The following is a 16760-nucleotide window of genomic DNA, read 5'->3' as shown; positions in this document are numbered from 1 at the left end:
CTTCTATGTCCTTTCTCTTCTCTTTATCCCCTCTCTCCTTGAAGTCTTCAGCTTCCATTTAGTCAGTCTATCTATAAAGAAGACTCCCAAATCTCTATCTCAGGCCCCACCCTCCATCCTGAATTCTAGTCCTCCATCACCAGCTGCTTGCTGGTAATCTCTTAACTCTGTCTCATCAGCATCTCCAGCTCAGTTTATCCAAATACCAAGCTGATGGGGACATCATGAGACTTCTATTCACCCAGTTTTGTAAATTTCGTCATCTCTGATTTATCTGTCCCTTACTCCCTCAAAGCCCATAGCCATTCATTTACCAAGTGCTTTCAATTCTACTGTAAATATACTTCTGCATGTTTCCTCCTTTCTCTTCAGCTGGCCTTCACTGTGGTTCTTACTTTGGTTATTGCAGCATCTTCCCAATTTGGTCTCCCAGTTCTAGTCTCTCCCTCTCCCAGTCCTAAAGCACAGGGCTAAACCTGCTTCTCCGTTTCTCAAAAGTCTTTAGTTAGCCTTTAAAACACAAATTCTTCACCCGGGATTTTCAAGCCCTTAATCATCTGTCTCCAGGCTACCTTCCTGACTCATGTCACGTTACTCCTCTTTGTGTGTAGTATGTCCTAGTCAAACTGACTACTTACTACTCCATAGGTAATGTCTTGTCCCAGGCCCCTCCCCCCACCAGCTGTTACCTCCATATGCAATTTCTTCCTCCTCACTTTTGCCTCTTAGACTTCTCAGATTAGCTCAGGTTCGGGTGCCATATCCTCCTCTCAGCCTTGTCTGATTCTTTGTTTTTTCCTGTGCTTTCTCCTTCAAATTACCTTATGTTTACTTTTTCATGTGCACAATGTAACCACCTCTTCAAGTGGCTTGATAATCAAGACAGTTCCATTTCCATTTTTGTATTCATCCCAACACCTATCACTGAGCTTTGTTCCTAGTAGGTACCTAAGAAGCATTTGTTGAAATGGATCAGGAAGGTAATATAAATAATATTACATTCATGTTATAGAGTAGATTATTTTGGCAGGAGAAGGAGGTCTATGTGAGAGTAGCAATGAGAGGTGAGACTGAAAAGAGAATTGGTGGCCAGATCACTAAGGGGCTCAAGCGCCAGGCTGAGGATTTTTTCCTTGTCCTCTGATGCTAGTCTCCAAAATCAGAGTCAATGACCTAATGCCAGTGGGTGTGGGATCAGTAAATCAGAGGATTGGAAGTTGGGTCTCATCCTACCCTTCCTGCAGTAGCCAGTTCTGGGGCTTGTTGCCAAACATGCCCACACACCACCTTAGCCTCCCCAAACTCACTCATTTTGCCTTTGCTCCCTGCTGGGCATATTCCCAACCTTCCCCTTTCTTATCCCCTTAGGGTATTTATACCCTAAATGCTGCATGGGAACCCAGAGCACTAGGCATGTAGATACCATCAATAAAATCTACCCCCTGCCCATTTCTGCAGATTACCTTGTAGTTTAGTAATTGGCCTCAGCATGCCAGCAATGAGCAGTGATCACACCCACCCTTTTTGAGTGGGAAAAAGTAAATCACCCAAGATGAGTGAGAATGGATGGGTTGTAATATGCATTAAAGATCTCATAAACTCTACTATATACTGTGAACTAAAAGGGTCCACATTTGGGTCTCTGATCAATCTACCTGAAGACAAACTTAGCTTAAATTACCCTAGGTATGTTCAATAATTTCTTTGCTGAAAACCATCCTACCTAGTGTCGTGGGAGTATGAGGAGATAATCCAAGGCTCCCTGGGTCTATCAGTATCCTAACCTTTACAACATTATATCACTCCTATACTCAATAAACTCCAGTAGTTCCCTATTGACTCTGGGATGTTCATCATGATCATGATATTCATCGTGTTCATCATGATCGGATTGTTTTAAAAAAAATTTTTGGTAGAAGTTTTATGATGCACATAATTATTAGTATAGTTTTACTGTGTACCTGATTAGTAAATATACACATTGGAGGTGTATGCCCAATTTAAATGTAAAAATAATTCATTAATCAAGGTTTTGCTGATAACAATGTAAGGAAAACCAGTTTTGAGCCCAGAGCCTGAGGGACAGTGGGAACTGAGGCACTTTGGTTGGGCTGTGCTGCTGGTTCCACAGAGAGGCTTGGATAGGTAAACACAAAAAACTCAAAAGCCCCACCTACATAATAAAGGGTTTTTATATCCAGCCAGCTGGGTACACCTCATCTAGCTTGCTAATTGTCAGTGTACTTCAAGTATACCTAGGTATGAAAGAGATACTGAGGGCTAGCACATTTGAATAAGACTGCAGCTGTTTTTGCCCTCCTGAATATAAGACTGTTACTATTGTCTACTGTTTCCTTTGGATTGCTCAGATAATGGTGGACAACCTACCGTGTTTCCCCGATAATAAGACACTGTCTTATTAATTTTTTTGGACAGAAAAACACCAGAGGGCTTATTTTCAGGGGAGGGCTTATTATCGGGGAAACACGATATGTAGTTTTGCCTCTGTTTGATTCCAGGTTATGGAGAGATTTTCATGCACTCAGTATTGTTTGTAGAAGTGAATTAGATTGTAAAATGCCATGATTATTCAAGTGAGATTTTCCTTAGACTATTGCCTTGTAATTCAAGTATTTGTTGACCAACCAATCTCCTTTAAAAAAAAAATGAATAAGACTATTGGAATTAGAAATCAAAACTTTTAGGATGTGAGTTTGTTATCTTTAGATTTCAAACTTGGAAAGGGTCACGGCTCAGTCTACATGACTGCATAGTTTTCAAAGCTTCCTTAGCTATGTAGTTCTTGAATGAGAGGCATGCCAAGGTCTTGGCAAATGTGGCAATGACCATGGTCTAAATGGGTCCCCTGGAAAAGCTAAGCTCATGCTTATTTCAAGTGCCATGCTTTGTTAAGTAGTATTTCCTCCCATTCTGGGAAGTGTTATTTAAATGCTGATTGTCTCAAAAGACTTATCCATCATTTTAATGCAAGCTAAAGAAGTTGAGAGGGAAAAGGAGGTGCATTGGATCAGCAGTATGTTTGTATGTAAGTTTGATTCATATCCATGAATTAATACTTCCATAAAGATCGATTATATATCCTACAGTGGAGCTTTTATGTGTGAAATGAAAATTATTCTCATGCCCTCTTATTGGGAAAATAAATTGATACTAATCTTTGTTAACAACTGCACATTATTTAACTAGCCTATTCTAGGCTACCATGGAAAGATCTCAGAACTTGGAAGCAGAATACTTGGGCCTTCATTCCCAGCCCTATTGCTTGCTAACTATATACCCACAAAAAGCTTATTTAACCTCTCTGGTTCTCCAATTCCTTATCTGTAAAATCGAGACTGCAATGTGGTACCCTCTTCCACAAGGCTGAGCATCAAATGAGACATCAAAGTTCTATGTAAATATAACCTGCTGATGTTAATATCCATATTGTGATTACCACATTTTTTGTGTTAGGGTTGCTGCTGTAGCCTGTTCTGCTACATTTCGTTGGGGAAGATGATCAGTAAGATCTAGGCAGCGTCTTCTATTTTATCATAAAAGATACAGCATTCATCTTAGTTGCCACCAGTAAGTCTGATGATAGAAAGGAAGTTGAAAATCTCTTCAAAAGGAATCAGAATAGGTTGATGTTTTCCAAAAAATAAGCAACTTTGTTTCCACAACTGTGATTGGTTGAACAAAAATGCATGTTCCTGTTCTTTAACCTGATGCAAATTTTCTTAAAAATCTTCCTCATATTTAGCTTCCTTTTTTTTTCTTGTTTTTAATGGGAAAGGATCAGTGTAAGTCAACAGACCATTTGATGGAAAGTCTTTCCAGCATATTTTGAACAGAAGGTGTTTATATTCTGTAAGTGAGAAGTTTTCAGGGTGAAGCATAGTTTATTGGGGAGACAAAAGTGCTGGACCAGGGAGTCAGGAGACCTGAGTACTAGTTTTAACCCTCTTCCCCAGATTGAAGTCTCACCTCTGATACATGCTCACCACATGACTGTGGCAAGTCACAGAATATCTCTAGGCCTCTATGTATTTCAAATCAACAAAAGAGAGATTAAGTCTGCATTTTGTGATGGATATGGAGGGCATGTGTATGCATATGCATGTGTGTATGTATGGTTAGGGACTGGATCCATGATTTCATCTGTGAGAAACTCTAGGTATGGAAACTCCCTTCACTGATCCAGATCAGCAAGTGTTCTACAATGTCTAGTATCAGAGTTCTCTGGGTGGACTAACAGGGTCAATTCAGATTTGCCCAGAGTCACATAGTGATAAAGTATCAGAGTTAGTACTTGAACTGCAGTCTTCATGGGTCTGAGACCAGCTTTCTATTTATGATATCATGCCCTCCTAAGACTAAAATGAATTAAAAGTAATTTAATATTAAGGATGTTTTTAGATCTCTCAGACCAATGGAGAGAACATATAATGTGCACATACATTATAAAATTAATAATTATATAATGTATAAATCTGAATCAATCATATGAATCTATGTTTGATTTACATCACATTGTACTGTATTATATTATATTTATTATATCATCCAGTACTGTAATGGCTGCTAGGCAACACAAGTGAAGCATATCCATCAGCTACACAGGTCAGTGATTCCTAAACTGATATTGTAGAGAATGTTTTTCCACTTACCTATGTGTCTCTATTGATATAGCTATAAAGATTCCACAATATCCTTAAAATTGTTCATTTAAATTCACTTTAATTTCAGGGGAAAATACACATATATGCACATACGTACATACTTACAAACATACATACATACATACATACATACTGTCCAAGAAAGAATATAGGATAGTGGGTGGAAAGCTGGCCCAGAGTCATAAAGACCTTTGTCTAAGTCCTGCCTCTCACACGCCGTAGTTGTATGTCCAAGGCGGCTTTATAAGGTTGTAACTTACAGAACACTTGCCCATCTGGATAACTGGAGGGCCTTTTCACATTAGGAGTTCCCCATAGTGATAGAATCATGGGTCTGCCCTCCAATCTCTTTCTGTGCCTCTGTCTCTCTCTTTTATTTGTTCTTGTTTGCTTTCATTCTCTCTTCTATCTACAATATAACATGGAATGGCAGTATGGGCAGAGAGAGAAGATGGGGGAATTGAGCATGCATTCCCTAGAAAGTGTAGAAATCATGACCTTAAGAGCTGGGAACAATAGCAGCTGGCTTGACATTTAGGGATATTTCCATTGCTTTATGTCCTTTAGAGTTTTTAGGAAAGGATCACATTTTGACCCTTCTGTGGTGTAGTAGCTGCTCAAAAAAAATTGTTTTGGAATAAAGAAGACTTCGGTTCAAGTCTCAGTTCTGACACATCCTGCCTGTGTGACCTTGGTGGGTAATCACTTAACCTCTCAGCCCTGTAATGACTCTGTAAGGTTGTAGTTACAGAGAAAGATGCTGATGTACATTACAGAGGAACCCTTTCACCAGTGGGACTTCCTTCACCTATACAAATGAAATCGTGGGTCCAGCTACAAAACAAATATTCCAAAAATTTTCAACTGGGGTCAGTTCTAACTCCTCGCCCAACTTAACATAATCTTGAATTGGTCCTTCCTAAGATTCATCTCATTTCTCTCAATGCCAACCCAAGGGTCCAGTGGCATATTATGAAGTGATAGATACCAAATGAAATTTTAAAAGTTTGGAAATCAGTTATAAATGTGCCTTAGAATTGTTAGAATATTTGTATTCATTCCTATTTGCATCTTACCTCCTACCCTATAGTAATTCATGTGCATCTGATTTTGATTCTTCTATCCCTCTCTCTTTTCCCTGCTTTTTTTATATCCTCCTTTTGAAATGTTGAAATATTACTATTTCATCAATACTTGACTTACAAACTCATTGCTCTTTCTCTGCTTTATTGACAGACAAGAGACGACTTCCTTGGACAGGTGGACGTTCCTCTTAATCATCTCCCGGTAAGAAGGTTTTAACTAACCTGTGTTTTATGTGATGGAAAAAAAATTTTTAACTGAAGCCCTTTGATAAATTATCTGAATTTTAGGGAAATATTTCTTATATTTTAGTGAGGAATGAGAGGTAGGGTAAGAGAAAGAATCAGATAAAGTCTTACTCCCATTTTAGAAAGGTAAGAGACATCTCAGCTGTAACTTGAAGTTTGGCTTATCAATATCAGTTCTAATCCAGTTTTGTTTTGTTTTGTTTTTTTATTGCTTTTCTGTATTTCTGGCCAATTTGTTCAATTTGTTTTTTCACTTTTTTTTCAGTAACTTCTCCCTTGATTCCCAAGAAATTGGGGGATAAAGAAAGATAATAAATTACCTGCCCTTACCCAGACTAGACAGGAAATATAAATCTCATTTTTGCTTCCTCTTAGGATTAGTTTCTGTCATTGGTGCCTCTCTATTGTACTTAGGCATTTTCCAGCCAGCATGAGTAATCAACGTGATGAAGAAGTATAGCACTTGAGTCTGGATAGCTTCTGGATAGTGGCAAGGGTTACTACCCCTAGGTTCTGTAAGAGAGAGGACAGGAAGATCTTGATGAAAGAGATAACATCTCAAATTCTAGTCTCCTTGCTCCATCCTATTACTTGTAACACAAAATGATAGTTTATGTAATGAAGAGTATAATATAGGACAAAAAAGTCATTGCTTTGGAGAAGTGATAGTTGTTCTTACCTTTTAACATCACCATTCACCCATCATCGTCATTATAGTTAGCATCATTTGCAATGACAAGTAAGTGTAGGTGGAATAGATTTTCCACTAATTAAACAGTTTTAAAATAGCTGTTGAGAACTTAGCTACTGGGTTGACCCAAAGCTCTTCTTACCAGAGTGAACATGCAGAATGGCTGCTACCAATGAAAGCTTCTTAAAATATCTGAAAGGAATCTGATAGCAAAAACCCTACTAAGGGGCCCTGTTAAGAAATAAAGGTTTCAAATAGATAGTTCTTGGCAAGCAGCACAGCTTGTATAAAAAATCTGAAGCTCTCAGATACAAGCACTCTGGTATGTGTGCTTTTGAATGTATTTTTTTTTTATTTAAACACAGACATACCTCTTTAAATGATGGCTATAAAATAAGATATCCCATAAGAAAATGTCTCAATATTTTAAAGGTCTAATTTGTGTGTACCTATTTTAATATGCAGCATTTATTTAATTGATCAAAATATGTGTGTGTCGATAGGTTTGTAGACACAGAACTTCTTAACCTGGGCTCTGTGAACTTATTTAAAAAATAATTCCTAGCTATGTTTCATTATCATCGGTTTCCTTTGTAATCCTATATAGTTCATTTTCTGCATTTGAAAACATTATTCTGAGAAGGGCTTTATCAGACATGTTTCAATGATACGCAAAAAAAATTAAGAACCTCCACTTTAAAAGAGCTGTAATTTTATCAATGTGGATACTTCTTTTCCCCAATACTAGTTGTAACCCTTCCACGCCTTACGGTTAGATGATGATCTTTAATAAGTTTTGTTATAGCTTTTTAAAAAAGTAGTCCTCTGGTGATGAGTTCCTCCAGGCCGCTTCAAAGACTTTGTCTCTCCATTAAACCCAGCAAAGTTTGTACCCCACTGGCCTGACTGTGATGAAACATCAGAGTGAGACATTCCTGAAGGATCTTTTAAACAAATATAAAGACTCTTTGCTATGGACTAGTTTGTAGTAAGAGCAATATCATTTAAATTGTTCAAGCTATCTTTTCTAGTACCAACATACTAGTGCTGTGCAGATAGATTAGGTTTGTGGATTTCGTTGAGGATATATAGCAATCAATCAGTTAGCCAGAATTTAAAGATAGAAGCAAGAAACTCCTGGCTCTCCCTCAAGGGTCTTATATTCTAATGGGAAAAACAACAAGTGCATGAGTAGGTATACACAAGACATATACAAATCAAATGTCAGATGCCTTGATAGGAGACAGCACTAGAAGAGGGATTTTTAACTTGTTGGAGAGTCTGTGAAGCTTTTTTTTTTCATTTTAGCAATGATTTTAGCATAAATGATTTTCTTAATATTCTTATGTATATGATTTAACCAATTTTAAAACATTATTCTAAGTAGGAATCCATAGGGCTCTACCAGACTGCCAAAGCAGTCCATGATACAAAAAAGGTTAAGAGCCTCTGGAGTAAAAGAACAGGAAAGCTCTCCATGGGAGGTGGTACTTGAGACTGAGTCTTGACAGAATCCTGAATTTCTCTGACGAGGAGAGGAGAACATCTTTTTTTAGGAATGTTAAATTTGGGGGTGGAAGGGGGGAAATCAGAAGAGGAAAATGCTACTAAGGACAAGGGAGAGGCGTAGAAATAGGGTTGTAAGGAAAGAAGACATGAAGAAAACACCCTAAATCTATATTCATTTAGGAATTATTGATTGGCCTAAGTTGCTCAGATATCAAGATTAGATCAACTAGTCTCTGAAGAAGAGACATATAAATTCTAAACTATGTTAGTATATATCCACCTCAGTCCAAATCTCTCCCTTTCTTAGAAAAGGGAAATAACCCCAAAGTAAAAGAGCATAAATGCTTCAAACTTTTCTTCTTTTTATTACCGATTTTCATTCTATCCATTGCCCATATCTAATCTTGATCTTCATTTCCAATATGAAGAACCACTCTGCAGAGTATTTATGTTTCAGGGGATCGTGTTATTCTTAAAATTTTTTTTTAACGTACTGGATATACATCAGTGTTTGTAAATTCTGTTTCATCTAGATAATCAGCTATCCCTTGCTTACCTCTGGGCTAATTGTGATTCACTGTGATGGAAAAGTATCCCTCTTTTTCGAGTACCTTTTGTCCATGACCTCATGGAGCCTTCCAGACAATCTATACCTTGCCCATTTGGGTTCTCAACACACCATTTTATTTATGACATATCGTAGCCTTCTGTATGATATTTCTACCAAATTGACTAATATTGAAATTTTTAAAAGAACAAATTATTTCAAGAAAGATTGATTTTTAACTTCTTTTTGCACAATAAAAATCTTTCCCCTATCCCCACCCCCAGTGGATAATCTAGGAATGTAATAAGTTACTTAAAACATTCTATAAAACAACAGATCAAAGTTCAATATTAGGATTATTTTTATTAACTGAAAAACCCTATTTTATGTTTTAAAAAAGAATAATCCTAAGATTTCAAATCATTACCTTTTCATAAATAATAATCAAACAATGTATTTTTCTCTCCTCATTAGACACCAAAATAATCTGTCATAGAAATTCTAGAAGCCCCTTGACAGAGTAAATGTTGGGTGACAGCATTTGCAATGTAAAATTCTATATTGCCATTCTTCATAATGAAACTTTCCATTGAGCCACATTTACAATTATGAACTCACTAGCCGAAAGAAACTTCTCAGAAATACGAGTGGATCAGGGTGTTCCCACGCCTAAACGGGTTTACACGTGAGCCGATTCTTTTGTGGAAGAACGCTAAGTAGTGAGCCCTTTGGCATCTCTGTGGTGGATTGCTTGGGCTCCTCTTCAGCATCCTATACTAACCACTGGGGACCTGGGACTTATTAGACACTCTGCTCTCCCTTACATACCATTACTTGAGATTCTATTCTGGCATTCTACCGGTAGATGAAAATGAATTGAAATCGGAATGAAGTCTTACCTATACATGATCTGAGCTCTCATGATCTGGGAGAAAAAAGACTCACCCACATGGAAATTTACTCTATTCCCTAAAAAGGAGTAATACAGAGGTGAAATAGGAGGTGATTTTTTTTCCTCATTAAGAAATTAATTAATTTATTAATAAATTTAAGAGATTAGAGTTTTCCAGTACTGGCAATAGCAGAGGATGTATTTAGAGCTGTAAGGTGCCTGAGCAGTCATATGGTCCAATCTCTTTTACTGATGAGAAAACTGGTATGTTTTAGAGAGGTTAAGGAACTTCCTCGAGGTCACGTAGGTCATAAGTAGCAGTAGCAGAACCCAGCTCCTCTCTGCACAAATTTGAATTTTCTCCACTTTAGTAAGCTTCCTTCCTTCAGAAATAGGTCCCATCTTTCCCCTTATTTTTCTTTACCTCAGTTTTACTTCTTTTAGTTATGGATGATGTTTCATTTGTTGAAAGGTAGACAGAAGCCATGACTTTGTACAGGAAAAATCTTAACCACTTAAGTCATGTAAAAATAAGAGATATAAGTTAAAATGTATTTTTAGAAAACTTGACCATCTGTTTCTCCAACCCAATGAGATACCTTTTTTAAAATGTCTTTTCTTTTAGGGGTGGGGGTTGGTAGTAACGAGAGATTCCTATTCATATGTTTAGCTTCTCATAAAAGTCTACAAAGCCTAGAGGACAGGATTTATGTTGTGAACCACTTGAGTTTCAAAAACAAAGTTGTATGTAGGGGAAGCAGAAAGGAATGTGGAAATTGGAAGATTGGCATTTACAACAAATGAAAAAGAGAGTCCTAGACTGGAGTGGAAAATAGAAGGCTAGAGTCTAATTAATACTAGCTTTGCTACTGTGTGTTATGTCTGGGGCTCCCAAAGATACCCCAAGGTTGATGAGGCCTCAGAGTCTCGGTTGCCATATCAGAAATACAATCCTTGGCTGTTTCGAAAGGACTTTTTGCCAGAAAGCTGACCCCTCCAGCTAGTAGCTACCAAGTACAGCTCAGTACACAGACAGATGCCCACAGAGACGGAAATAAACACAGTGTGTTAGACTTCGATACGATGACTAAAGTATAGTTGATTGGCTGCCAACTTCAGCTTTTAACTGTAGCAGGCAGCCCTCCGTCTAACAGAGTTCTATTGGCACTCTTAACACCTTCCCAAGGGTCATTGTACTATTAGAGATAGAGAAATGATCGTTATCACCAGTAGAGGCACACTGAGAAATCTCTAAGCTCTTGGCAGTTCAGACACAGCTTTTGGGAATCCCAGAGTCTACCTGGGTCTGAATCACTGAAATCCACCACAAAGTTTTCAGTAGTGGACAGGCTTTTAACCATTAGTGCTGAATTTCATTCTTCTTGTTCCTTAAACATCCCCATCATGTACTGCCTGTCATCGTGGCAGTGCAGCACAATAGAGATGGAAGGGGCTGAATGCTTTTATTACCATGGTGCTGCCCTAACTTACTGCTCCAAGCTTTCATTATCCCCTGGCAATTGTGCTGACATGAGCAACCCTCAAATGTATGTCATTTGACCTCCTTTGGCTTTAGTTGTCTGAGAGGAAATGGGAGAATTGGTCTCTAAAACCTCTAGGATCATTTTCAGCTTTATAATTCTTTTGTGCTATGATATACGACTATTTCTCAGCTCTTCCACAGAATTAATTTAAATAAGCAGGAAGAACTTAAGACTCTTGTTTCCATATTATGTTCTAATCAGGTTCTAGCAGAGGAGTACACGAGAGATGTTAACCTGATAAATACATTGAATGTATTATTTTGTATGTTAGGTCCTCATTTGTTTCTGATGCATTTTTTTCTGCTCAAGTTGTTTTGCTTTGATTCTGAGAAAACTATTCTGAATTCTTATTGAATGACATTTTTTTCCTCTTAGTGTGAGAGGGGCCTTGACTAAAGTCCTACTTATTGATGTTTCTTCCTGGGCTATAGATGATTCTTGCGTCTCAGAGGCTGTCTATTCCCATGAAGTATAAGCTCCAATTCGTTCTATTAAACTGCAATGGCTTCATGTATAGATCTAGTGATTTTCATAAGTACCTTAATTTCAGAGGCTCATCATCAAAACATTGTCTCCTGGGTCATGCATTTTGCTGGTCACAGTGCTTCATGAAACCATTTGCTTGGGTGTGGTGACATTGCACTGTCTTTCAGTAGAGTTGACATGGTCACACTTCAACATTAGGAAGATTATTTTGGGGAATGTGTGGTGGATGGATTGAAGATGGAAGATATTGGAAACAGAAAAAGAATAGTTAGATAATTATATTGGTCTAAGGCAAGATGTGATGAGTACTTGAACTAAAGTGAAAGTATTGTAAGTGAGAGGTATTGTAAGTTGGGGACAGTCCAAGTTTGCAGAGGTACAACTGCCAAGATTCAGCAATTGATTGGATGTGAGCTATGAGGGAGAGGGATTTTGCTTCAGTTTTAGAACTATAGTAACAGGGAGAATGTTACTGTCATCAGTAGAAATTGGAATGTTAGAAGTTACCAGAAGGAGAGACTTCTGGGGGCAGAGCCAAGACAGCAGAGTAGAAGCACAAACTTGGTGTGAGCTCCTGCTCCAAACACTTCCAATACATGTAAAAAAAAATGAATCTAAACAAACTTTAGAGCTACAGAACCCACAAAGTGACAGAGAGAAACAAATCTCCCACTGAAGGTAGACCAGCAAGCCCACAGGAAGGGTTCATCAAAGCACACTGGGAGCCGACCACACTCCCCCATGAGCCACGGTTCCGGCCCCAGGGCTGCCCTAACCAGCAGTGGCCAGAGTAGACTTCAGAAGAGTGAACCACCAGCAGCTGTGGCAGTCTCCAGACTTCTTAACCCATAAACACCAAGACAAAGTAAAAAGGTCAGTGTGGCACTCTGTTGGAATAGGAGGGATGGAGGAGTGCTGTCTGGCCCCTGTCCCAGGGGAAAGAAGTGGTGGAGGTGCCGTGACTGCACCATGTGGCTGTCTCAGGAGCTCCTGACCTGCAGATCAAAGGGGGACCAAGCAACCATTCAAAGGGTAATAGCTCTTGCTTTAACCTGCTTAGTTCTGGATCGTGGTCTTGGGTGATGCCCCTCGGGTATGTGGCCAGTGACCCAGAGCTTGTGGGGCTATAGAGATGGTGCCCTCCTGATAGCTCCAGCAGCTGCAAAAACCCCAGCTATTTGGGACAAAGCTCTCCATTCTGGAAGCAGAATTCTACCGTGGCAAAGAGCTCAAAAGTCAAGTATTTGGCTTACAATATGAGCGAGGAGAGGAAGGACAAACAGACCATTAGAATCCTTTCTTGGGGACAAAAAGGATCAAGGCGTGGAGTGGGAGGAAGACAGTGAAGTCAGAACTCCTGCATCAAAAGCCTCCAAGAAAAATATGAACTAGTTATAGGCCATGGAGGAGCTCAAGAAGGATTTCAAAAATCAAGTAAGAGAAGAGGAGGAAAAATTGGGAAGAGAAATGAGAATGATGGAAGAAGATCATGAAAAGTGAGACAGCAGCCTGCTAAAGGAGAACCAAAAACACAGTAGAAAATAACGCCTTAAAAATATAGACTAACTCAAATGGCAAAAGAGGCCCAAAAAGCCAATGAGGAGAAGAATGCCTTAAAAAGCCAAATTTGTCAGATGGAAAAGGAATTTCAAAAACTCACTGAAGAGAATAACTCCTTCAAAATTAGTTTGGAGCAATTGGAAGCCAATGACTTTATGAGAAATCAAGATACTATAAAACAGATCCAAACAAACAAAACAATAGAAGACAATGTGAAATATCTCATTGGAAAAACCACTGACCTGGAAAACAGATCCAGGAGAGATAGTTTTAAAATTATTGGACTACCTGAAAGCCACAATCTAAAAAAGAACCTAAAAATCATCCTTCAAGAAATTCTCAAGGAAAATTGCCCTGATCTTCTAGAACCAGAAGGCAAAATAGAAATTGAAAAAATTCACTCATCAGCCCTTGAAAAAGATCCCAAAAAGAAAACTCCTAGCAATATTATAGCCAAATTCCAGAGTTCCCAGGTCAAGAAGAAAATACTGCAAGCAGTCAGGAAGAAACAATTTGAGTATTGTGGCAACACAATCAGGATAACACAAGACCTAGCAGCTTCTACATTAAGGGATCAAAGAGCTTGGAATATGATGTTCCGAAGGTCAAAGGAGCTAGGACTAAAACCAAGAATCACCTACCCAGCAAAATTGAGTATAATACTACAGGGGAAAATATGGTCATTCAGTGAAATAGAGGATTTTCAAGCATTTTTGATGAAAAAACCAGAGCTAAACAGAAAATTTGACTTTCAAATACAAGAAGCAAGAGAAGCTTGATAAACAGGAAAAAGAATTCATAAGGAACTTATCAAATTTGAACTATTTACATTCCTACATGGAAAAATTATAATTGTAACTCATAAGCCTTCTCTCAGTATGAAGATAGTTGAAGGGAATATGTATATGTTTGTGTGTGTGTATACATACATATCTATGTCTAGGAGGGTGTATGTGTATATAAATATATATGTGAGTGTGGGCATATGTATGTTCATGTATACATAGACAGAGGGCACAGGATGAGTTCAATCATAAGGGATAATATCTAAAACATAAAATTAAGAGGTGAGAGAGGAGTTCATTGGGAGAAGAAGGAGAAAGGGAGAGATAGATTAGGGTAAATTATCTCATATAAAAGAAGCAAGAGAAAACTGTTAAAATGGAGGGGAAAAGCAGGAAGGTGAAAGGGAATGGGACAACCTTATTCTCATTGAATTTGACTTAAGGAGGGAATTACATACACACTCAATTGAGTATCTTACCCTACAGGAAAATAGGGGAGTAGGCACAAAAGGGGGAATGATAGAAGGGAGGGCAGATTGGGGGAGAGGGTAGTTAGAAGCAAACATTTTTGAAAAGGGATAGGGTCAAAGGAGAAAATAGAATAAGTGTGGGGTGGTATAGGATGGAGGGAAATATAGTTAGTCTTCCACAATATAACTACTATGGAAATGATTTGGGTAACTACACGTGTACAACTTATATTGAATTGCTTATCTTCCCAGTGGGGTCAGGTGAGGAAGGGAAAAATTCTGGAACTCAAAAATTTTAAAAACAAATATAAAAAAATTTGTTTTTTACATGCAACTGGGAAATAAGAAATACAGGCAATGGGGTGTAGAAATCCATCTTGTCCTACTAGAAAGTTAGAGGGTGAAGAGGGAGGATATAAGAGAGAATAGATTAGACAAAGGGGTATTCAGTAGGCTTGCTATTTTTGGGTGGGGGTAGGGGAAAGACAGAAAGAAAAAATTGTTACTCAAAATCCTGTGGAAATGAATGTTGAAAGCTAAAAATAAATTAAAGAAAAAATTAAAAAAAAAAAGAAATTACAAAGATGATTTCAAAAAACCTGGAATGACTTAGATGAACTGATACAGAAGATGAAAAGAACCAGGAGAACATTGTATGTAGTAACAGCAATATCGTTCATTGAAGAACTCTGAATGACTTAGTTATTGTTAGCAATACAATGGTCCAAGGCAATCCTAAAGGTGAAGCATACTATCCTTCTCCAGAGAAAGAACTGATATTTTTTGAATACAGAGTGAATCATGCTATTTTACACTTTCATTTTTTTTCTTTCATTCAAGGCTTATATAAAATGACTAATATGGAAATGTTTTACAAAATTGCACATGTATAACCTATATCTGATTGCTTACCATCTAGGGAAGGAGTAGGAGTTGGGGGGAAGGAGGGATAGAATTTGGAATTAAAAACTTTAAATAAAAATATTTACAATGATTTTAATCTAAAAAAAAAAAAGACCTAAAAACAAGAAGTTAACAGAAGTAGTTTTAATTGCAACTGGGCATGATGGTTTGTTATTGGCCACTAAAATGCTGACATTTATCAGCTATGTTATATTGAGATCTGTATCCTGTGGTTATAAATTGCAGCTGGCAGTTTATGTACAATAATTTAGACATTGTGACTTAATATCTACTGTTGGAATTAATGTTAGGGCCTCAAGTAGGTTTTGTTGTGGTAATGCTAGTAGATCTACCCAAGGTAGTCTCCTGGTGAGGTCTTGGCCATTGTTTCTAAATGTAGGGAAATCAACCTTGCTTTATAATGGGAAAATTCATGATCCAGTTTAGTAGATCAAAAACATAAAGACCATCAGTCTTCAAACCTAATTTGCTTCTCATGTTTATAGACTGAAGACCCAGCCATGGAACGACCCTACACCTTTAAGGATTTCCTCCTCCGACCAAGAAGGTATGGGTTTATTTTTGCTGTTTCCCATGAATGCAGATGTCAGTGTATTTAAATTTTACTCTTTTCACATGAATAAATATATTCCATAAAAAGCATAGTTGTGCCAAAGCCTTTGGTAACTTGTCTTTTCTCCCTATTTTATAGTCATAAATCCCGGGTAAAAGGCTTCTTACGATTGAAAATGGCATACATGCCAAAGAATGGAGGACAAGATGAAGAAAATAATGATCAGAGGGAAGATTTAGAGGTAAGACCCTTTGCTTTATGTTTTTTCAGTTGTTTAAAAATTATGTAATAGCTAAAGTGAATTTAAGATTTTTTCAGAGTACCTCATTTCAGAAATATGAACAAACGTATTGGCACCTGTCTGTTTTGGAAATAACGATGGCTACCATGTTCAGACATTGTAATGAGGATATATGGCAGTTCATTGTAGCCTGTGTTGTTTATAAAATGTAAATATTTACCACAAACTCTTCTAATGTTTTTCCTCTAACAAAGGTAAGAAGTGTTGTTAAGTATAGAATGGGGATTGGGGGTGGGGAGGAAGGAAATTTGCGATTTAAAAAGAAAAAAAAAGGTTAAAAAAAAAGAAATTTGAGAATTGCTTGCATCTGTAAGATTTTATATTGTTTTCTTGCACTGTGTTACTACATTTGTGGCATAGTGCAGGGCTGGGAGTCATGGAGACCCAAATTCATATCTTCCCTCACACACTTACTACGTAAACCTCTTCCAGCCTCAGTCTCATCTCCTGTAAAATGGAGATAAAAACAGCTACTTCCCAGGCTG

General features: G+C 37.8%; 1 protein-coding gene across 7 annotated transcripts in view; it reads left to right on the top strand.

The window, feature by feature from the left end:
- Nucleotides 1-16760, top strand: part of LOC138173169 (E3 ubiquitin-protein ligase NEDD4-like) — a 507966-nt gene that overhangs the window by 376552 nt on the left and 114654 nt on the right. For all 7 annotated transcript variants that reach the window (XM_069103074.1, XM_069103087.1, XM_069103095.1 and 4 more), the window contains 3 exons: nt 5919-5969; nt 15907-15968; nt 16113-16215. In XM_069103074.1, coding sequence (XP_068959175.1) covers nt 5919-5969; nt 15907-15968; nt 16113-16215 — 216 coding nt within the window. The remainder of the gene's footprint in view (nt 1-5918; nt 5970-15906; nt 15969-16112; nt 16216-16760) is intronic.

The sequence above is a fragment of the Petaurus breviceps genome, unplaced genomic scaffold (genome assembly GCF_028583685.1).
Source record: "Petaurus breviceps papuanus isolate PSGF00001 unplaced genomic scaffold, PetGlider_PUasm1.0 129, whole genome shotgun sequence".
Taxonomy (NCBI): domain Eukaryota; kingdom Metazoa; phylum Chordata; class Mammalia; order Diprotodontia; family Petauridae; genus Petaurus; species Petaurus breviceps.
The sequence above is the reverse complement of the archived record's forward strand: the minus strand, read 5'-3'. Positions and strand labels throughout refer to the sequence as shown.